Below are 23,681 nucleotides of genomic sequence, written 5' to 3'. Positions count from 1 at the left end.
TGCTTAATTGATCTGGGATAAATTGTTAATTTTTCCTCTAAAGATGCATCTCATTGATGTGTGATTTGTGTCATTTGTAATGTGTTGTCGAATAAATAAAATAGAAGACTTTTTTAATAAATAAGCTAAATATAATTTGTGTGCATTAATAAATATATTACATATATTTTTAATGCACTGTTGTGAACTTTGTCTTAATAAAAGGGGGGAAAGACACACATTTCACTCTTTGCCCACTTCTTGTATCTTCACTAGCTGCTTCTTCATACAGTTATACCTTTGAAGGGTTTTTAAAAAGAATTGGTGAGGTAGATTTATTTATTTAGCCAAAAATATCAATAAAACAAAATGCCTGTTGTCTGAGAAACATTTAAATCGACAACCATACGTTTTAAATGTTAGCCATGAGAAGTCAAGACAACGACAGTTACAACATTACCCTGGCTCGTGCTTTGACTTTTCAAAATGTACTTTGTTGTCATTATAGTCTATGATATGACAATGATGATGCTTTTCACAACTTCTACACTTTCATGCATAAAACTGCTGAAAGATAGATGTTGGCAAGACAAAACAGTCAAAGACTTTTGAGAGCAAAATTATTGAATAGCACCAGAATTTAAGACATTTCTGTCACATTGAGTGTTTTATGCTTTATATATGTCGATGATTGCATTTAAATGCTCATTTACTGATCTAATTTTATTTTTTAACCTTGCCAAAAAGTAAGGCGGCATACTACTTCTCACACTGTCATTTTTACTTTCAGAATTCTTCAAAAATTTAAGCACTGACTTCAACTAAAATGTATAATAAAAAAATATACTAATGTATAAATGTGCCAGTTTTCATCTACTGTTCCTTGACATGTGGTGACCACCTCCTTTAACTAAGCACATTTAATAAGCATTAAATTAAAAATAATAACAGATACAAACTAATTTGCATTAAAAACACAACACCAATCTGGTTTTTGAATTGTGAGCTACTCATTTCTTTATTTGATATTATCATACATTAACACACAGATAAACCTAACCAACATCACATTTTCCCCTCTCATTGTTTTTATTTATATTTACATGAGCCATTTATGTATTTATTATTTTGCACAGCTACTATCAACAGATCAAGCTCCACAAATTCATTTTTAACCTTTAGGTGGAGCCAGTTGGCTTGCATTGTAAAGTATTTTAAACAATCATTCATGATCTTCAAACATGCAGCAGTCTTGAATGATTCGTTCCCTTGAAATTGGTCTGTGAATCCATTAATACTAATTGATCAGGCTGGAAAAAGAAATTAGCAAACATATGTAAGCATTTACATATTATGCAATGCTTAATAATAAATGTATACATGCATAGGGAAATTATCACATCCTATTTTTTGTACACTATTATGTCTAGTCAGGTTAATGCCAAGCCCTGTACCGTATTACACATTCAATCAACAATGGTTTAAAAATAGAGCCACATCATCTCAATCCATATTTAAAAGACTGTAATGCCACATTGTTGTTTTTGATGTTAAAGTCATATAACAAACTTAAAGTAGGTAAATAATATAAAATGAACTTTCTTTAAAAAGATGGATGAATGAATGTAGATAATGAAGACATGGCAGCAATAGTCAAAAATTATATTACGGTTTTATTAAAAAGGATCAAGAAAACCACCATTCTTGAATGAAACTGAAACAGGGATTTAAACTTCTACCAAACAATTAATTTGTATATATAACTAGTTAGGATTCTATAGAATTGTCCTCCATGGGCACAAATATAAATAATGTATTTAAGGACATGCCACTAAAAGTACCTCAATATCTCAAGTTTTTACAAATGAATGTAAGATTAAAAAAATACCAGGGACTAAGAACTTAGTTGCTAAATGTAAGGTGTTTTTTTTATTTTCTTGCTTTTAGATTCATAAAGAAGGGAGCCATTCTTCAAAAATACACCTCAATGACATTATTTCACAGAGAAACCAAACAAAATAAAATCAGATCCGTGTAGTGTGAAAGATAAAACGAGAGGAATGTAATTTTGGTGATTCATATTTTTTTCTAGGTTCATTTTTTTGCACAAAAATGACATTATATTTTTTTATATATATATTTGAAACTGTATAGCCTCAGTTTGAAGAGATGGGCATTAAAGAATCTGCAATTTGTCTTGATTTAGATTTTTTTTTTTTTATATCCATTTCTGAATCTCTTCTATAGGATATTACTTTATCATTTGTATTCACATGTATTATTAAATGCTGCACAGAACGTAAAAAAAAAAAAAAAGAGGTAAAAATAAACCCATAAAAAAAGAATAACTGTATGGCCAAATTACGTATTTAACCTCAATATAAATCCCCTTTTCATGAACAGTGCCATCACAGCAGTGACACATCAAAAACAGATTTATAACACAAATACATCAACTAAAACTTTAATCCTTCACTTCCCATACAACAAAGAAAGGTTGCTAGGATGTGACCGTAAAAGGACAAAACTTGTGCACATTACAGCATTAAACCACAAATCCATAATCCAGTCCTGCTGATGGTATACACTGGTATAATAGAATAAACTGACTGAATCTGGCATCTTGGATGGAACGAAAAAAAAATAGTACTGATTAAAGAGCCCATTGTCCATAGCTGACCATTAAATTAAGATTATATAATCAAAAAGATTCACATTTGTCATACCAATTGGCAGGGAAGGCTGAACATGAACAAATGAGTACTGTTGCAAGTTGCAAGATAGCCTAAGCCATACTCAGAGAGGGAGGATGATTTGATATCAAACAAAGCAGCCATCAGTCATTTTCACTTGCTTGCTTTCGGTTTTATCTTGTTTCCTCTTGCTGCTCCTCCACCATTTTCGGTGCCACCTTCCAGTACTCAAATAAAAAAAATGGTTATAAACATGGTAGCAGAACCTGTTCGGCCTTCCTTTTCATTGATAATGATCATCTTTATAATGATTAAAAAAAAAAAAGGGTTATGGGATGTGTACTGTGGCCTGGCAGTAGAGAGTGGTGAAAAGAGGCAAGAGTTATAGCGTGGGAGGCTTGAGGCCATACTTCTTGGCCACCTCCGTCTGGGCATAAGCAGCATCACAAAGGGAGTAGAGATGGGCCATCTCCATCTCTGACTTGGCCAAGTTGATGGCCTTGTTGAACATGTCTATAGCCTTGTCCAGATTGCCTCTGTGGGGAAAAAAATTAAAATTATTATTTTTATTTTTTTTTTGTTTTGTCCTGAACTAAAACCATAATGTTGTAACAGCGACATAAATGTTTCAATATAATCAACGACTTACAAATTAGGAATAAATAAAAAAAAAAAAAAACAGAAAAAAGGGTAAGCAAAACATCACAAACCTTTGGACTTCAATGGTTCCCATAGTTTCATAAGCAAAGTCACATTTATTGTCAATTTCAATGGCTTTGCTTATGAGTTCAAGGCCCATTTCCAGATCCTGTTTCCACTGAAGCTGCAACAAACTGCAAAACAAACACAACTGATTAGTATTCACTACGTTGAACATTAATGGATTACCAGGATCGTACAAGTAAAAAATACATCAAACTAACCCTTTGTGGACATATGTTGTGGCGTTATCAGGCTCTAGTTCGATACATTTGTCATACATTTCATCTGCTTTACCAAACTGTTGCTGGTCTGTTAGTGCCTATCACAAAAAACAAAGACAATAGATTTTTGTAAAGTAAAGAATGATAAAGCATAATTTTATAAATTGTTTTATGCAATCAAGGTGAGCAATACCTGTGCATACAGAGCATAGCCCTCAGCACACTTTTTAAACCTCCTAATGACATCCTCAAAACCATCCATGGCTTTCTGAACCTGGGATGGGTTGTTTCCAGTGTAGGCCTGTCGGTACTATGAGGAAAAAAATGTCTATTAAAGTTCATAACTCAGAGTAAAATTCAGAATTTTCTCATTATCAGGTTGTTTTGGTTGAAAGTCAATAGCATTAGACCACAGCCATTAAAGGGTTACTACACCCCAAAATGAAAATTGTCAATCACTTAACCACATGACGTTCCAAACCCGTAAACACAATTTAAGACATTTTAGATGAAAACCGGGTGGCTTGAGACTTTCCCATAGAATGCCAAATAAATAACAGTGTAAAGGTCCAGGAAAGTATGAAAGACATCGTCAGAATAGTCTATCTGCCATCAGTGGTTCAACCGTAATGTTATGAAGCAACGAGAATACTGTTTGTAAGTGAAGATAATTAAAATAAGAACTTTATTCCACAATTCCTTTGTTAGCAGTCTCCTCTTGCATCTGTCCACATCACTCAAACTGCGTATGCTCCTCTGTGTCAGCCACACCATAAGGATGCACTGTTTTCTTTCAAATCAAAGCATAAATACAGGTAGAAACAGCATATCTTGTGGCACGGCTGACAGCTTGAACCACTGATGGCAGATTGACTATTCTGATGACGACTTTCATACTTTTCTGGACTTTACTTGGCTGTCTATGGGACAGTCTCATGCCACCCGGAATTCACCCAAAATATCTTAGTTTTTGTTCCGAAGACGAACAAAACTTTTACGGGTTTGGTACGACATGGGGGTAACTGATTAATGACAAAATGTTCATTTTGGGGTGGAGTATCCCTTTGAAGCAAAGGTATCACCTCAATATAAAATCTTCATGAAGAGTACCAGCATAAAGGTTTGCGAGTGCAAGCAGTACCCTCATGTGGTACTTACCAATGCAAAACACTTCTGGGCCTGGGCAAGTGCAGAGTCTGGTCGAAGCTTTATACACTCATCAAAATCTCCCACAGCCTCCTCTACCTGATCCAGCAGAATCTTCAACTGAGAGATTCAAATATTACCAATAGGTTATCAAGACAATTGAACAAGTGTGATGTTGCTAATTAAGTAGTTGAGCAATTATGCAGAGCAACAAAGCAAACTGTAGTAAATGAAAATAAGCGCCACAAATTCCATGTAGTTGCTAAGGTAAATTGGTGAATGTCATCTCAATAATGTTAAAACAGAAACAATCCAAATTGCCCAGAAGCACATCCAGAAGTCATTAGCTGACATTTATTTTAACAGGGGATTTCCCATCTACTGACTATTTTTTTTAGATGCCGGTCAAACTGATTAATGCCAGCGTGAAACTAGACTTTGAGCACGCAACAGTCATGATATGAAAATCACATTCTGTGGCGTCAAATATTAATAAATGCAATGTGTTAAAATATACATTCTATTCCACTTTACTGCAATGCTGTGACAAATCTTCTATAGCTAAATGTTTATAAAAATCTTCTACTGGTTAAATGTGTTAAAAATTTGCAGGTTAGAGGTCATCAAATGTTAAAATTAAACAATTTACATTGACTTGCATTTAAATGAAAGTCACTGGGACAAAGTTCATAGTTCATGTATTTGAGGAGACCAGTTCATAAACTCGTGAGGGTCCTGAACTATTGCAGTAAAAACAGCAGCTGATTCTTCAAAAACTATAAATGAAGATTACGGCTGAAAATATTAATGTCATTAACATTCTACTAGGGCTGCACGATTAATCAAATGTGATCATTATGCACATCATGTCATTAAAGCCGGTTCTGTGATTAGTAGTAAATCTCAATCACCTGCTTTCAGGTGGAGCGCCATTTACTACACAGAGCCATTGTTCACTGACAAGCCGATGTGGCTTCTTACACAGAATAAGGCACGCAACATATTTGATAGCATTCTAAGCAGTGATATAGGCATTGCATTATAAATATACTTTATTATAATGAATATTATAAAAAAGAACTCAAAAAAGAACTCTGGCCTTCAGATGCAGATTTACTGCTGATCACAGAACCATGCTTTGTGACAAAACGCAGCTTCAGCCTAATCGCAATTTCGATTTCATTTCGATTAATCATGCAACCCTACATTCTACATAAGGGCTTGCTTTTAAGCATTTCTTTAGATGAGATTCCTACATGTACGTGAAGTTATCATACCTGTCCCCTGTGGTGGTAGACGTCGGCATTACGGGGGTCAATCTCTGCAGCCATGTTAAAGTCTTGCGTGGAGAGCTGGGGCTGCTGCTGCTGCATGTACATGCTTCCACGTTTAATGAGCGCATTAGCACGTAACTGAAACACATCAGAAACTTGCTTTAACACCAGTAGTATCAAGAAGACTGGTAAAACTGCAAGCTAAATTTCCACAACAGTAAACACAGTATTTTAGCAAACATGATGGCTGTAAGAGAAGATTTCTCTTGATCCTAATCCCTTTACCTTGACACTGGCCTCATCCATGTTGATGACACGGTCAAGATCAGGCTGAGCAGCTGTAGCGTTGCCAATCAGTAGGTAGAAGGTGGCTCTCAGCAGAAGAGCTTCGGCTGTGTACCTGCCTCCAGACTCGATCTCCTTTGTGCACTCACTGATGATCTTATCGTAGTTCTCCTCCTCCATATACTGCTTAGCCTTTAGGTAGCCTGAGCTAAGGAAACAGTAGTTCAACACTGTAATTATTTAATCATTACACACACACATAAATATATAAACATCCATACATATATACACATATACACATATATATATATATATACACATATATACACATATATATATATATATATATATATATATATATATATATATATATATATATATATATATATATATATATATATATATATATATTATTATTCAAGAAATTATTCATTCATTCAACTCTGCTGATCAAGGTGAGCTGGTAGATCATCTTAGGATAGTGAAAGTGAAGGCAAGTGACTTTTTTACACCAGCGTTGTGACTGTACACTGCCTAGCTTGTGATCAGATCTTGGGAGCAGGTATTACATATAGATATTTAAATAATGTAACACTCTGAACACTTAGAATTTAAAAGCAACTAAAGGAAACTCCGTGGGTGTACAAATCTCAGTGTGAATAGGCAAAATATAACGCCCTCAGGTCTCACCTTCCTGTAACCTCAGAGGCCTCACCCTCTTTGTCTTTATCCTCATCTTTCTTTTCCCCCTTCTGTAGAGGCTGTGAAATGATGTCATCAGTAAAGGAGCTGAAGTAGGACTTGATGAACTGAGGAGATGGCATAAGGGGCTCCCGGTTCTGAGAAGACAAGAGAAAGAGAAATGCTATAAATATATGATGTAGTTTGTTTAAATGGTTGATGACATGAGAAACCAAATTTGTCTTGATTTTCTGGCATGTAAGAGGTCTTTGTACCATTAAAACTATTATATAATATTAATTATAACTGATTGTGATATCTGGTTGCAGCACACACATTTTTTGCACACACAACTTTGCAGATTATCTTCCATCAAAATAACAGTGTTTTTACTTGGTTTACTTGCATATTGCTTTCAGAGTCTATCATGTTCAGACCCTGTGTTAAAAGGCGTTAGCCAATCATAACAGTGGGCAATTACACTGAAATCTTAAGGGGGAAAACCCCCAAAACCAAGACGTTTGAGTCAGAGGATGAGATATAGGGTGGAAAGAGGTCATTAATCACTAATTTCTTTACGTTATTCATCGAAAAACTACAGTAATATTATAATTGCACCTAAGGGAACATAATAAAACAAACCGAAAAACCCATGTCATGCCCCTTAAAGTCTTAGATTTGTACCTTTCAGTCAAATTCCCACCTTGTATTTTTCTTTGGCCTTCTCTTTTCCCAGCTGTTTCAGAACCTTGTCTGCCAGCAGCATGCTCTGCTGGTTCTGGAAAACCTCCAGAATACATACTGCGGTCACATCTACAAAATAAATGTATTTATTTATTAGTTTGTTTAAACGCCATACAAGCAACAATGGCTATATTCATGGCAGCATTAACAATATCAATACTATATCATTTACAATTACAATACCATTTACAATAATATATCATTTTCTTAAACAATCATGATACAAAACCATACAGGAAACAACAATCATATACCTACAAAATAAATAAATAATAAAGGCAGTTCATGACAACTTGATTTGACTTGATTGTGACAGCAGGTTGATTAGTAACCATGAGGTGCTTAAAAACAATCTAAAAATATTAAGCGATTTAACACATCATACATACATTTTAAAATCTTCCACAGTGCAAAAATTATAGTACATTTCAAGTTACAAAAAACAAAACTCAAAACCCAGCAATAATACTAACCTTCTAGGCACTCTTTCTTGTTACCCAGTTTTTCCAGTGCTTTGGCACGCCTGAAAAGAGCTTTTATATAACAAGGATTCAGTTCGACTGCCTGAGAGCAATCCTGTATCACTTCTGTCCATTTCAGCTACAACAAAAAAAAATAAAGAAAAAGCAATAATTCAGACATGTAACATTTGTAGGTGCTACTAAAAATGATCATCTGACAGAGACAAACCTGTTGCTCGTAGGCTGCAGCTCTATTCTGGTAGAAGGTGGACAGGTCTCCTTTCTGTTCTTTGGGACACAGGCCGATTGCGTCTGTGTAGCACTGGATCGCTTGATCGTATTTGCCGGCCTTGAAGTATTTGTTGCCCTTATTCTTAGCAGACTGTGCTTTGTCAAGGGGACTCTGGATGGGCAAACAATTATTTTAAACAACACTACAAATGCATAATCAACCAAATCCATGCTTTAAAAATTTAACAATAGAAATCTGTTCTATTGGTAGCATAAAACTTGTAATATTTTTCATTTTATCCAGAGTAAAAGTAAACTTTATAGTAAATTCAAACACAAAGTACATCACTGCCTTTTAAAAAATGTGGAACCTGTATTTATTGGCTTCACACAAACACACAAAAAAACAGTTATATTTTCAGAAGACAGACTACATACAAGTTGTCAAATCTGCCATAACAGACTAGAAGATAAAGTTTCACTTAATTGTGTTTGCCAAGTTCTTTGATGTAAGCTCAGTCAAATGTTCTCCCCTAAAAAAGTTATTGATCAGCAGTTACTGCAACTGTAGTTTTCTGATGGTGATTCTGTTTTTTGTGTGCCTAATGCATGTATTTCCCTAATCTACAAATGAAAACACTGACTCTTTTTTTTTTCATGTTTCTGCTGAGCTTGTAAAACTTAGATGAAGTGAAAACCTTAGTATCATTTCAGCTTAATTTACACTGATACAAATTATTTTGTGGTGAAGTAAATACTACATAAAAACAAATTTAATTTCCACATTAAATAATTAATGACCCCATTTTTAAATTAAAAAGGTTCAAATTTTCACTGTTTTCGAGTTGTATTTACACTGTTTTATGGTTGATTTTGTGATATCTGGAGTTAATGTTCTACTCAAAACGACCCATTTATACTCAAACAGTATCCTTTGATTGTTACCGTCATTGTGTATGGTGTGCCAAGTATTGACGTCTCGGTATTCAGTTGGATGATAAATATATTGAGTAGACATATTATCTTCAAAAGATAACAAGCTGTCTACTTGCTTACTTACGTGTATGCAAATTTACCACATGCTTTATAGCATGGTTGTCTTCCAGTGCTATCTTGCCTGAGTAAATTATATAAACTATAACTGAGAGTAATGTACTTGAGGTATGTGTATTTAACAAAATAACTAAATAGATATTATTCATCAAATTCTTACTGGTAATGTTCGATTTACTCTATTCCTTTGCTAAATATACCTAACCTATACCTTTTATAAATCTACTTATTGTTTTTTTCTTAAAAAGACTTAAAGCTGCTGTTCCTTGTTCTTACAGAACATTTATAATAGTCTACTGGTGTTATACCTTCAGTCATTTTGAACTAACTTGATTTTTTAGACTTTTTTATTAAGCATTTAACTTGTATTATTTCTGAAAATATAATAAGACAAGTTTGTACAAGATATAATTTGTATTCCATGCATCTTTTCTGTAAAGATATCTATCCCATAATTTGTTTAACATTGACAACATGTTGACAACTTTGTGCGTGGTGCACTCGGAATAGAAATTTTTTATCTAGAAGGTTAATAAAGAAAAAGTTACTTGAATCATGCTGTAGTTACATTTTCAAGTTGACTAGTTAAAATTCGAGAATCGGTCAAACATTCCGGAAAAAAAAATCGAGATTTTTTGCCATATTGCCCAGCCATAGACGTCTATCATTCTGAGACTGTAGAGAACAGGATGTTCTGATCTTTAATTTAAAACATTACTCCAAGTTCATCTAAGTATGCTAGTAATAGTGATGGCTGGACCCTGCAAGTAAATGCTCTGCTTCTTCATTTTTGCTAGTCAGACCAAGCCTATAATAGATTAAATAGCTGCTGTGTCACATTATTGTATAACGGTTACCATCCACAAAAAAAAAAAAAAGAGTGAATTTCTGTGTGTAATTAATTCATGCATCATTAGAAGCAACCAAAGGTTCCTACACCATTTGACTAATTATTCTCCACGACCTTTCCAGTCATGTGATAATACTAGATAAGAATTTTGAGCAAGACTGATTCACAAACTACTTTGACAAAAAAGAATCAAGTCAACGAGTTCTCAAATCAAAACACTATTTTTTTTTTTTTTTTTTTTTTTTTTTGCAGGTTTTCCTTGACCGGAAACATGTGACGTGAGACACGGACCCTGTTTGACCCACTGCGGTCAAGCCAGCCGCCAAGTAGAAAAGCACGGTCAATCTAGCCGCCACGTTATTTCGAGGGTCGCGCATAAACTACGTATTACGGTAACACCGCCAGAGAACTGATCTGAATGGAGTGCTCTTCCAGCGAACGCTACTTTTTTCCCCCAACACACAGTCCGTTACTGTCTGATGCTGAATACCAAAATAAAAACCCTCTAATACTCATATTACAAAATAAGAACAATAATATATGCTTGTTGCATCTCTACATTCGAAAAGCTATACAAATAAAAGTTCTAGAATGCACAGACAGAAAGTACAGTGTCAGCTGCATGCTGCTGCATCTACTTTAAAAAATCTATAAAAATTAAAGTTATAGATTGCACAGGCCACTTTCACCTCAGATTGAGAGTACACCTTGCCACGATGTCAGATGCATCGTTTCAGGACAGTCCGATGTGGAATTACAATATAAGAGCCTCTCAAATCTCATAAATGGGATGCTGCATCTCTATTTTCAAAAATCTATAAAAAGTAAAGTTATAGATTGCACAGGCCACTTTCACCTCAGATTGAGAGTACACCTTGCCACGATGTCAGATGCATCGTTTCAGGACAGTCCGATGTGGAATTACAATATAAGAGCCTCTCAAATCTCATAAATGGGATGCTGCATCTCTATTTTCAAAAATCTATAAAAATCTAAGTTATAGATTGCACAGGCCACTTTCACCTCAGATTGAGAGTACACCTTGCCACAATGTCAGATGCATCGTTTCAGGACAGTCTGATGTGTAATTACAAAATAAGAGCCTCTCACATCTAAGAAAAAAAAAACTGCTGCATCTCTACTTTGAAAAATGTAAATATAAAAAAGTTATAGATTGCACAGGCCACTTTCACCTCAGATTGAGAGTACACCTTGCCACAATGTCAGCTGCATCGTTTCAGGACGGTCTGATGTGGAATTACAAAATAAGAGCCTCCCAAATCTCATAAACAAGCTGCTTCATCTCTACTTTCAAAATTATATATTTAAAAAAGTTATGGATTGCACAGGAAACTTTAACCTCAGCTTGAGAGTACACCTTGCCACAATGTCAGCTGCATCGTTTCAGGACGGTCTGATGTGGAATTACAAAATAAGAGCCTCCCAAATCTCATAAACAAGCTGCTTCATCTCTACTTTCAAAATTATATATTTAAAAAAGTTATGGATTGCACAGGAAACTTTGTCCTCAGCTTGAGAGTACACCTTGCCACAATGTCAGCTGCATCGTTTCAGGACGGTCTGATGTGGAATTACAAAATAAGAGCCTCCCAAATCTCATAAACAAGCTGCTTCATCTCTACTTTCAAAATTATATATTTAAAAAAGTTATGGATTGCACAGGAAACTTTCACCTCAGATTGAGAGTACACCTTGCCACCATTTCAGCTGCATCGTTTCAGGACGGTCTGATGTAAGATTACAAAATAAGAGCCCCCCAAATATCATAAATGAGATGCTACATCTCTATATAAAAAAATCTATAAAAAGTAAAGCTATACATTGCACAGACCACTTTCACCTCAGATTGAGAGTACACCTTACCACAATGTCAGCTGCATCGTTTCAGGACGGTCTGATGTGGAATTACAAAATAAGAGCCTCTCAAATCTCATAAATGAGATGCTGCATCTCTATATTAGAAAATCTATAAAAATCTATAAAAAATTAAAGTTATAGATTGCACAGGCCACTTTCACCTCAAATTGAGAGTACACCTTGCCACAATGTCAGCTGCATCGTTTCAGGACAGTCTGATGTGGAATTACAAAATAAGAGCCTCCCAAATCTCATAAATGGGATGCTGCATCTCTATATAAAAATAAATCTATAAAATTAAAGTTATACATTGCACAGACCATTTTCACCTCAGATTGAGAGTACATCTTGCCACAATGTCAGATGCATCGTTTCAGGACGGTCTGATGTGAGATTCCAACATAAGAGCCTCCCAAATCTCATAAATAGGATAGTGCATCTCTATATTCAAAAATCTATAAAAATCTAAGTTCTAGATTGCACAGGCCACTTTCACCTCAGATTGAGAGTACCCCTTACCACAATGTCAGCTGCATCGTTTCAGGACAGTCTGATGTGGAATTACAAAATAAGAGCCTCCCAAATCTCATAAACAAGCTGCTTCATCTCTACTTTCAAAATGATACATTTAAAAAAGTTATGGATTGCACAGGACACTTTCACCTCAGATTGAGAGTACACCTTGCCACAATGTCAGCTGCATCGTTTCAGGACAGTCTGATGTGTAATTACAAGATAAGAGCCCCCAAATATAATAAATGAGATGCTACATCTCTATATAAAAAAATCTATAAAAAATACAGTTATACATTGCACTGGCCACTTTCACCTCAAATTGAGAGTACACCTAACCACAATGTCAGATGAATCGTTTCAGGACGGTCTGATGTGAGATTACAACATAAGAGCCTCCCAAATCTCATAAATAGGATGCTGCATCTCTATATTCAAAAATCTATAAAAATCTAAGTTCTACATTGCACAGGCCACTTTCAACATAGATTGAGAGTACACCTTACCACAATGTCAGCTGCATCGTTTCAGGACGGTCTGATGTGGAATTACAAAATAAGAGCCTCTCAAATCTCATAAATGAAATGGTGCATCTCTATATTAGAAAATCTATAAAAATCTAGAAAAAATTAAAGTTATAGATTGCACAGGCCACTTTCATCTCAAATTGAGAGTACACCTTGCCACAATGTCAGCTGCATCGTTTCAGGACAGTCTGATGTGGAATTACAACATAAGAGCCTCCCAAATCTCATAAATAGGATGCTGCATCTCTATATTCAAAAATCTATAAAAATCTAAGTTCTACATTGCACAGGCCACTTTCAACATAGATTGAGAGTACACCTTACCACAATGTCAGCTGCATCGTTTCAGGACGGTCTGATGTAAGATTACAAAATAAGAGCCCCCCAAATATCATAAATGAGATGCTACATCTCTATATAAAAAAATCTATAAAAAGTAAAGCTATACATTGCAGAGACCACTTTCACCTCAGATTGAGAGTACACCTTGCCACGATGTCAGATGCATCGTTTCAGGACAGTCCGATGTGGAATTACAATATAAGAGCCTCCCAAATCTCATAAATGGGATGCTGCATCTCTATTTTCAAAAATCTATAAAAATCTAAGTTATAGATTGCAAAGGTCACTTTCACCTCAGATTGAGAGTACACCTTACCACAATGTCAGCTGCATCGTTTCAGGACAGTCTGATGTGTAATTACAAAATAAAAGCCTCTCACATCTAAGAAAAAAAACTGCTGCATCTCTAATTTGAAAAATGTAAATTTAAAAAAGTTATAGATTGCACAGGCCACTTTCACCTCAGATTGAGAGTACACCTTGCCACAATGTCAGCTGCATCGTTTCAGGACAGTCTGATGTGTAATTACAAAATAAGAGCCCCCCAAATATAATAAATGAGATGCTACGTCTCTATATAAAAAAATCTATAAAAATTAAAGTTATACAATGCACAGGCCACTTTCACCTCAGATTGAGAGTACACCTTACCACAATGTCAGCTGCATCGTATATGGACGGTCTGATGTGGAATTACAAAATAAGACCCTCCCAAATCTCATAAATGGGATGCTGCATCTCTATATAAAAATAAATCTATAAAAATTAAAGTTATACATTGCACAGACCATTTTCACCTCAGATTGAGAGTACATCTTGCCACAATGTCAGATGCATCGTTTCAGGACGGTCTGATGTGAGATTACAACATAAGAGCCTCCCAAATCTCATAAATAGGATAGTGTATCTCTATATTCAAAAATCTATAAAAATCTAAGTTCTAGATTGCACAGGCCACTTTCACCTCAGATTGAGAGTACACCTTACCACAATGTCAGCTGCATCGTTTCAGGACAGTCTGATGTGGAATTACAAAATAAGAGCCTCCCAAATCTCATAAACAAGCTGCTTCATCTCTACTTTCAAAATGATACATTTAAAAAAGTTATGGATTGCACAGGACACTTTCACCTCAGATTGAGAGTACACCTTGCCACAATGTCAGCTGCATCGTTTCAGGACAGTCTGATGTGTAATTACAAAATAAGAGCCCCCCAAATATAATAAATAAGATGCTACATCTCTATATAAAAAAATCTATAAAAATTAAAGTTATACAATGCACAGGCCACTTTCACCTCAGATTGAGAGTACACCTTACCACAATGTCAGCTGCATCGTATATGGACGGTCTGATGTGGAATTACAAAATAAGAGCCTCTCAAATCTCATAAATGAGATGCTGCATCTCTAAATTAGAAAATCTTTAAAAAATAAAGTTATAGATTGCACAGGCCACTTTCACCTCAAATTGAGAGTACACCTTGCCACGATGTCAGCTGCATTGTTTCAGGACGGTCTGATGTGGAATTACAAAATAAGAGCCTCCCAAATCTAATAAATAGGATGCTGCATCTCTATATTCAAAAATCTATAAAAATCTAAGTTATAGATTGCACAGGCCACTTTCACCTCAGATTGAGAGTACACCTTGCCGCAATGTCAGCTGCATCGTTTCAGGACAGTCTGATGTGTAATTACAAAATAAAAGCCTCCCAAATCTCATAAAAAAGCTGCTGCATCTCTACATTCAAAAATATCTAAAAATAAAAGTTATAGATTGCACAGACCACTTTCACCTCAGATTGAGAGTACACCTTGCCACAATGTCAGCTGCATCGTTTCAGGACAGTCTGATGTGTAATTACAAAATAAAAGCCTCCCAAATCTCAAAAATTAGCTGCTGCATCTCTACTTTCGAAATTATATATTGGAAAAAAATATTGATTGCACAGGCCACTTTCACCTCAGATTTAGAGTACACCTAGCCAAAATGTCAGCTGCATCGTTTCAGGACAGTCTGATGTGTAATTACAAAATAAAAGCCTCCCAAATCTCATAAAAAAGCTGCTGCATCTCTACATTCAAAAATATCTAAAAATAAAAGTTATAGATTGCACAGACCACTTTCACCTCAGATTGAGAGAACACCATGCCACAATGTCAGCTGCATCGTTTCAGAAATCTATAAAAATCTAAGTTATAGATTGCACAGGCCACTTTCACCTCAGATTGAGAGTACACCTTGCCAAAATGTCTACACGACAGTCTGATGTGTAATTACAAAATAAAAGCCTCCCAAATCTCAAAAATAAGCTGCTGCATCTCTACTTTCGAAATTATATATTCCTGAAACGATGCATCTGACATTGTGGCAAGGTGTACTCTCAATCAGAGGTGAAAGTGGCCTGTGCAATCCATAACTTTTTTTAATATACATTATTGAAAGTAGAGATGCAACAGTTTTTTTTTTAGATGTGGGAGGCCTTCATTTTGTAATTACACATCAGACTGTCCTGAAACGATGCAGCTGACATTGTGGCAAGGTGTACTCTCAATCTGAGGTGAAAGTGGCCTGTGCAATCTATAACTTAGATGTTTATAGATTTTTGAAAATAGATGCAGCCTCCCATTTATGAGATTTGTGAGGCTCTTATTTTGTAATTCCACATCAGACTGTCCTGAAACGATGCATCTGACATCGTGACAAGGTGTACTCTCAATCTGAGGTGAAAGTGGCCTGTGCAATCTATAACTTAAAATTTTATAGATTTTCTGAAATAGATGCAGCATCTCATTTATGATATTTGGGGGGGCTCTTATTTTGTAATTACACATCAGACTGTCCTGAAACGATGCAGCTGACATTGTGGCAAGGTGTACTCTCAATCTGAGGTGAAAGTGGCCTGTGCAATCTATAACTTAGATGTTTATAGATTTTTGAAAATAGATGCAGCATCCCCTTTATGAGATTTGTGAGGCTCTTATTTTGTAATTCCACATCAGACTGTCCTGAAACGATGCATCTGACATCGTGACAAGGTGTACTCTCAATCTGAGGTGAACGTGGCCTGTGCAATCTATACATTTTATTTATATATAATTTTGAAAGTAGAGCTGAAGCAGCTTGTTTATGAGATTTGAGAGGCTCTTATTTTGTAATTACACATCAGACCGTCCTGAAACGATGCAGCTGACATTGTGGCAATGTGTACTCTCAATCTGAGGTGAAAGTGGCCTGTGCAATCTATAACTTAAAATTTTATAGATTTTCTGAAATAGATGCAGCATCTCATTTATGATATTTGGGGGGGGGCTCTTATTTTGAAATTACACATCAGACTGTCCTGAAACGATGCAGCTGACGTTGTGGTAAGGTGTACTCTCAATCTATGTTGAAAGTGGCCTGTGCAATGTAGAACTTAGATTTTTATAGATTTTTGAATATAGAGATGCAGCATCCCATTTATGAGATTTGGGGGGCTCTTATGTTGTAATCTCACATCAGACCGTCCTGAAACGATGCATCTGACATTGTGGCAAGGTGTACTCTCAATCAGAGGTGAAAGTGGCCTGTGCAATCTATAACTTTTTTTAATATACATTTTTGAAAGTAGAGATGCAACAGTTTTTTTTTAGATGTGGGAGGCCTTTATTTTGTAATTACACATCAGACTGTCCTGAAACGATGCAGCTGACATTGTGGCAAGGTGTACTCTCAATCTGAGGTGAAAGTGGCCTGTGCAATCTATAACTTAGATGTTTATGGATTTTTGAAAATAGATGCAGCATCCCATTTATGAGATTTGTGAGGCTCTTATTTTGTAATTCCACATCAGACTGTCCTGAAACGATGCATCTGACATTGTGGCAAGGTGTACTCTCAATCTGAGGTGAAAGTGGCCTGTGCAATCTATAGCTTTAATTTTTATAGATTTTCTAATATAGAGATGCAGCATCTCATTTATGAGATTTGAGAGGCTCTTATTTTGTAATTCCATATCGGACCGTCCTGATAAGATGCAGCTGACATTGTGGTAAGGTGTACTCTCAATCTGAGGTGAAAGTGGCCTGTGCAATGTAGAACTTAGATTTTTATAGATTTTTGAATATAGAGATGCAGCATCCTATTTATGAGATTTGGGAGGCTCTTATGTTGTAATCTCACATCAGACCGTCCTGAAACGATGCATCTGACATTGTGGTAAGGTGTACTCTCAATCTGATGTGAAAGTGGCCTGTGCAATGTATAACTTTAATTTGTATAGATTTTTTTATATAGAGATGTAGCATCTCATTTATTATATTTGGGGGGCTCTTATCTTGTAATTACACATCAGACTGTCCTGAAACGATGCAGCTGACATTGTGGCAAGGTGTACTCTCAAGCTGAGGTGAAAGTTTCCTGTGCAATCCATAATTTTTTTAAATATATAATTTTGAAAGTAGAGATGAAGCAGCTTGTTTATGAGATTTGGGAGGCTCTTATTTTGTAATTCCACATCAGACCGTCCTGAAACGATGCAGCTGACATTGTGGCAAGGTGTACTCTCAATCTGAGGTGAAAACGGCCTGTGCAATCTATAACTTTTTTAAATTTTCATTTTTCAAAGTATAGATGCAGCAGCTTTTTTGTGAGATTTGGGAGGCTTTTATTTTGTAATTACACATCAGACTGTCCTGAAACGATGCAGCTGACATTGTGCTAAGGTGTACTCTCAATCTGAGGTGAAAGTGGCTTGTGCAATCTATAACTTAGATTTTTATAGATTTTTGAAAGTAGAGATGCAGCATCCCATTTATGAGATTTGGGAGGCTCTTATTTTGTAATTCCACATCAGACCGTCCTGAAACGATGCAGCTGACATTGTGGCAAGGTGTACTCTCAATTTGAGGTGAAAGTGGCCTGTGCAATCTATAACTTTATTTTTTATAGATTTTCTAATTTAGATGCAGCATCTCATTTATGAGATTTGAGAGGCTCTTATTTTGTAATTCCACATCAGACCGTCCATATACGATGCAGCTGACATTGTGGTAAGGTGTACTCTCAATCTGAGGTGAAAGTGGCCTGTGCATTGTATAACTTTAATTTTTATAGATTTTATTATATAGAGATGTAGCATCTCATTTATTATATTTGGGGGGCTCTTATTTTGTAATTACACATCAGACTGTCCTGAAACGATGCATCTGACATCGTGGCAAGGTGTACTCTCAATCTGAGGTGAAAGTGGTCTGTGCCATCTATAACTTTTTTAAATTTACATTTTTCAAAGTAGAGATGCAGCAGGGTTTTTTTTAGATGTGGCATGCTTTTATTTTGTAATTACACATCAGACTGTCCTGAAACGATGCAGCTGACATTGTGGCAAGGTGTACTCTCAATCTGAGGTGAAGGTGGCCTGTGCAATCTATAACTTAGATTTCTATAGATTTTTTTTTAAAATAGAGATGCAGCATCCCATTTATGAGATTTGGGAGGCTCTTATTTTGTAATTCCACATCAGACCATCCTGAAACGATGCATCTGACATCGTGGCAAGGTGTACTCTCAATCTGAGGTGAAAGTGGTCTGTGCAATGTATAACTTTAATTTTATAGATTTATTTTTATATAGATGCAGCATCCCATTTATGAGATTTGGGAGGCTCTTATGTTGTAATCTCACATCAGACCGTCCTGAAACGATGCATCTGACATTGTGGCAAGATGTACTCTCAATCTGAGGTGAAAATGGTCTGTGCAATGTATAACTTTAATTTTTATAGATTTTTGAATATAGAGATGCAGCATCCTATTTATGAGATTTGGGAGGCTCTTATGTTGTAATCTCACATCAGACCATCCTGAAACGATGCATTTGACATTGTGGCAAAATGTACTCTCAATCTGAGGTGAAAATGGTCTGTGCAATGTATAACTTTAATTTTTATAGATTCATTTTTATATAGAGATGCAGAATCCCATTTATGAGATTTGGGAGGCTCTTATTTTGTAATTCCACATCAGACTGTCCTGAAACGATGCAGCTGACATTGTGGCAAGGTGTACTCTCAATTTGAGGTGAAAGTGGCCTGTGCAATCTATAACTTTACTTTTTATAGATTTTTTTATATAGAGATGTAGCATCTCATTTATGATATTTGGGGGGCTCTTATTTTGTAATCTCACATCAGACCGTCCTGAAACGATGCAGCTGACATTGTGGTAAGGTGTACTCTCAATCTATGTTGAAAGTGGCCTGTGCAATGTAGAACTTAGATTTTTATAGATTTTTGAATATAGAGATGCAGCATCCTATTTATGAGATTTGGGAGGCTCTTATGTTGTAATCTCACATCAGACCATCCTGAAACGATGTATCTGACATTGTGGCAAGGTGTACTCTCAATAAGAGGTGAAAGTGGCCTGTGCAATCTATAACTTTACTTTTTATAGATTTTTTTATATAGATGTAGCATCTCATTTATGATATTTGGGGGGCTCTTATTTTGTAATTACACATCAGACTGTCCTGAAACGATGCAGCTGACATTGTGGTAAGGTGTACTCTCAATCTATGTTGAAAGTGGCCTGTGCAATGTAGAACTTAGATTTTTATAGATTTTTGAATATAGAGATGCAGCATCCTATTTATGAGATTTGGGAGGCTCTTATGTTGTAATCTCACATCAGACCATCCTGAAACGATGCATCTGACATTGTGGTAAGGTGTACTCTCAATCTGAGGTGAAAGTGGCCTGTGCAATGTATAACTTTAATTTTTATAGATTTTTTTATATAGAGATGTAGCATCTCATTTATTATATTTGGGGGGCTCTTATCTTGTAATTACACATCAGACTGTCCTGAAACGATGCAGCTGACATTGTGGCAAGGTGTACTCTCAAGCTGAGGTGAAAGTGGCCTGTGCAATCCATAACTTTTTTAAATATATAATTTTGAAAGTAGAGATGAAGCAGCTTGTTTATGAGATTTGGGAGGCTCTTATTTTGTAATTCCACATCAGACCGTCCTGAAACGATGCAGCTGACATTGTGGCAAGGTGTACTCTCAATCTGAGGTGAAAGTGGCCTGTGCAATCTATAACTTTTTTAAATTTACATTTTTCAAAGTAGAGATGCAGCAGTTTTTTTTCTTAGATGTGAGAGGCTTTTATTTTGTAATTACACATCAGACTGTCCTGAAACGATGCAGCTGACATTGTGGTAAGGTGTACTCTCAATCTGAGGTGAAAGTGGCCTGTGCAATCTATAACTTAGATTTTTATAGATTTTTGAAAATAGAGATGCAGCATCCCATTTATGAGATTTGGGAGGCTCTTATATTGTAATTCCACATCGGACTGTCCTGAAACGATGCATCTGACATCGTGGCAAGGTGTACTCTCAATCTGAGGTGAAAGTGGCCTGTGCAATCTATAACTTTACTTTTTATAGATTTTTTAAAGTAGATGCAGCAGCATGCAGCTGACACTGTACTTTCTGTCTGTGCATTCTAGAACTTTTATTTGTATAGCTTTTCGAATGTAGAGATGCAACAAGCATATATTATTGTTCTTTTTTTTGTAATATGAGTATTAGAGGGTTTTTATTTTGGTATTCAGCATCAGACAGTAACGGACTGTGTGTTGGGGGAAAAAAGTAGCGTTCGCTGGAAGAGCACTCCATTCAGATCAGTTCTCTGACGGTGTTACCGTAATACGTAGTTTATACGCGACCCTCGAAATAACGTGGCGGCTAGATTGACCGTGCTTTTCTACTTGGCGGCTGGCTTGACCGCAGTTTTGACCCTGACTGTGCACCTGAACCAATGCGAAGCATGCATATGTCCTTGTGCGACAAAGTTTTTAGGCTTTGTTAAGCCTAACTAAGGTTATATTTAAAATAGAGACGAAGCTGTCAACATATGAAGCATAAAATAATTAAACAGATACATGACTAAATAGTTAACAAGGAAACGGTCACATGTGGATTTGCCCCACTCTGACCGTCACCCCGCCCTCGTAAATAACACAGTACACACCATCAGAATATTTAGACATATACTAAATCTGAACCATTAGGCGTGGGACCTAAATATATTCTGCATTATAAAGGGTTACAAAACCAAGACAGTTTTACAGTCCTCGCAGACTACACAGATTGTAATCACAGATGTGGTTTAGAAGCTAACTGGCTAATGCACTTTCGCTAACATGGGCTAGTTTGTCAAGCTGTGTCCTTGACTGAGCATGCGGTATTGTTAGGTTGTCAAGAAAATATTTACATGCAAAATAACTGGTCCAAATATATAAATACAGTGTATTAAAACGTGGAAAGATTGGCTTTATAATTGGGCTCATTACCATGTTCTCCAGCTCTGGATTGGTGGCACCGTGCTGGCCCTGAACAGGGCTAGCGCTTCCTTCGGGAGTTTTCCTCTCCCCATTCTTTTTCCCTTGGTTTTCTTTGCCGCGATTTCGGTTCCACAGGTATACAGCTCCGGCACCGAGGACGAGCGGAGTCCCTACCAGGAGTGCAAGCTGCCAACGGGGGAGCCCAGTCCCGCACTCAGGCTCTACGGGCTTCGACGCAGCCATCTTCCACGCAGCAGCACCCAGCTATCGCACGCGCAAACTCACACACTGACCTGACGTGCGCGCGCAACAACGGAGACTTGGGTCTCTGCAGAGCAAAAGTGGGCGTTTATCACCTTGTGGGTGTTTTCAAACTGCTGGGTGTTTCTAAATCATGCAATGAAAATGATCCTCCTTACCCAACCCCACCCCTAAATCTAACGTCACTATGACGTCAGCCAACCAGGTATCATGATGCAAAAACACCCTGATCTGGTAACTCCTATTACTTTCGTGCAGAGACCATAGAGCCACCTCCTTTACTCCGCAGGTGGTATCATGGGATAGTGGAGGACTGCTTTTTATCCACAATGATCTGAAATTTTGATATTTATATATGTATTCAACATTTATTTTAAGATATGACAATTTTGGAAAAATTGCTTCTTAACCATAATGTGGAAGGCTACGTATGACACTTTTAAACAACTAAAATGGTAAAATTCCACAGAAGCAAAAAAAAAACCTTTCGAGCAATTTTTATTGGTTTGTTTTTATGTAAACGTCATTTTTAATGGTTAGACTTTGTAGCTTATTTGAGATCTCTTTTCTGTTTCTTTTTGGGCACTGTCAAGGATCTGGCCCCCTACCGTCCGTCTGCATCTCTGAGCAGAATAAGCCTACAACTTGAAATCTACAATTATGGCCTACAGATCAAAGAAAGAAAAAAAAATATTTAATTTGAAGTTTGAGTACATTACCGTTCTTACAATATAAGTACCAGCTTTATCTTGGTCTAGTTCAATACAAAAAAACAAACAAAAAACAGACAGTACTGACAGAAAAAAAGACAGAGGTTTATCTAGGTGTATGTTGAAGTCTCCAAGCATAACTAGGGGAGTACCATCCTCAGGAAAGGTTGAGAGCAGCACATCTAATTCATCCAAAAAATCACCTAGTGGTACTGGGGGTCGATAGACAATGACAAAATGTATTTTAAGAGAATACATTTTCATTTATATTCTCATTTTCCAACTGGTGGTAGCACTTTTAGCTTAGCTTGGCATGGATAATTGATCTGATTAGACTGTTACCATCTCGCTCAATAATGACCAAAGAGTTTCGATATTTTTCCTATTTTAAACTTGACTCTTCTGTAGTTATATCGTGTACTGAGACCGATGGAAACATGAAAAGTTGTGATTTTCTAGGCTGATATGGCTAGGAACTATACTCTCATTCCGGCATAATAAAGGAACTGAAAATAGTCCCAAACTAGTTTATGTAGTTGCAGCAATAGCAGAGTTGCTGGGGACTATTTCAGGCACTGCATAATATAGCTGCGCCTGCTATACCCATGGTACTGTAGCAAAGTTCTTTGATTATTACACCAGAATGACAGTATAGTATAGCAAAAGTGCAGTGTCCCTTTAAAGAACATATCATTTATATGCTCTCTTGGCAGGTTTTCCAACCAGTTCTATCAAACCTTTACAATTAATCCAGAACGCGGCAGAAAGATTAATTTTTAATGAGCTGTT

General features: G+C 36.3%; 1 protein-coding gene across 1 annotated transcript; it reads right to left on the bottom strand.

Moving 5' to 3' along the window:
- Positions 1-967: 967 nt before the first annotated feature.
- Positions 968-22,219, bottom strand: LOC113050608 (mitochondrial import receptor subunit TOM70-like). The gene is made up of 12 exons (XM_026213756.1): positions 21,931-22,219; positions 8,416-8,589; positions 8,199-8,325; positions 7,685-7,794; positions 6,991-7,139; positions 6,301-6,508; positions 6,019-6,153; positions 4,754-4,861; positions 3,789-3,905; positions 3,596-3,693; positions 3,383-3,505; positions 968-3,208 (listed from the first exon to the last, which is right to left on the bottom strand). Exons 1-12 carry the CDS (start codon positions 22,162-22,164, stop codon positions 3,055-3,057), a joined length of 1,737 nt encoding a protein of 578 aa, XP_026069541.1. The 5' UTR covers positions 22,165-22,219; the 3' UTR covers positions 968-3,054.
- Positions 22,220-23,681: the final 1,462 nt, after the last annotated feature.

This window comes from Carassius auratus, chromosome 31 (genome assembly GCF_003368295.1).
Source record: "Carassius auratus strain Wakin chromosome 31, ASM336829v1, whole genome shotgun sequence".
In the NCBI taxonomy this organism is placed as follows: Eukaryota; Metazoa; Chordata; class Actinopteri; order Cypriniformes; family Cyprinidae; genus Carassius; species Carassius auratus.
The sequence above is the reverse complement of the archived record's forward strand: the minus strand, read 5'-3'. Positions and strand labels throughout refer to the sequence as shown.

Excerpts from the sequence above, each read along its gene's own strand:
- LOC113050608 (XM_026213756.1), bottom strand. The coding sequence starts at position 22,164 with ATGGCTGCGTCGAAGCCCGTAGAGCCTGAGTGCGGGACTGGGCTCCCC. Across the intron at positions 7,140-7,684 it reads AGGCCAAAGAAAAATACAAG|AACCGGGAGCCCCTTATGCC; the intron begins GTGGGAATTTGA and ends TTGTCTTCTCAG. Across the intron at positions 3,694-3,788 it reads GCTATGCTCTGTATGCACAG|GCACTAACAGACCAGCAACA; the intron begins GTATTGCTCACC and ends TTTTTGTGATAG.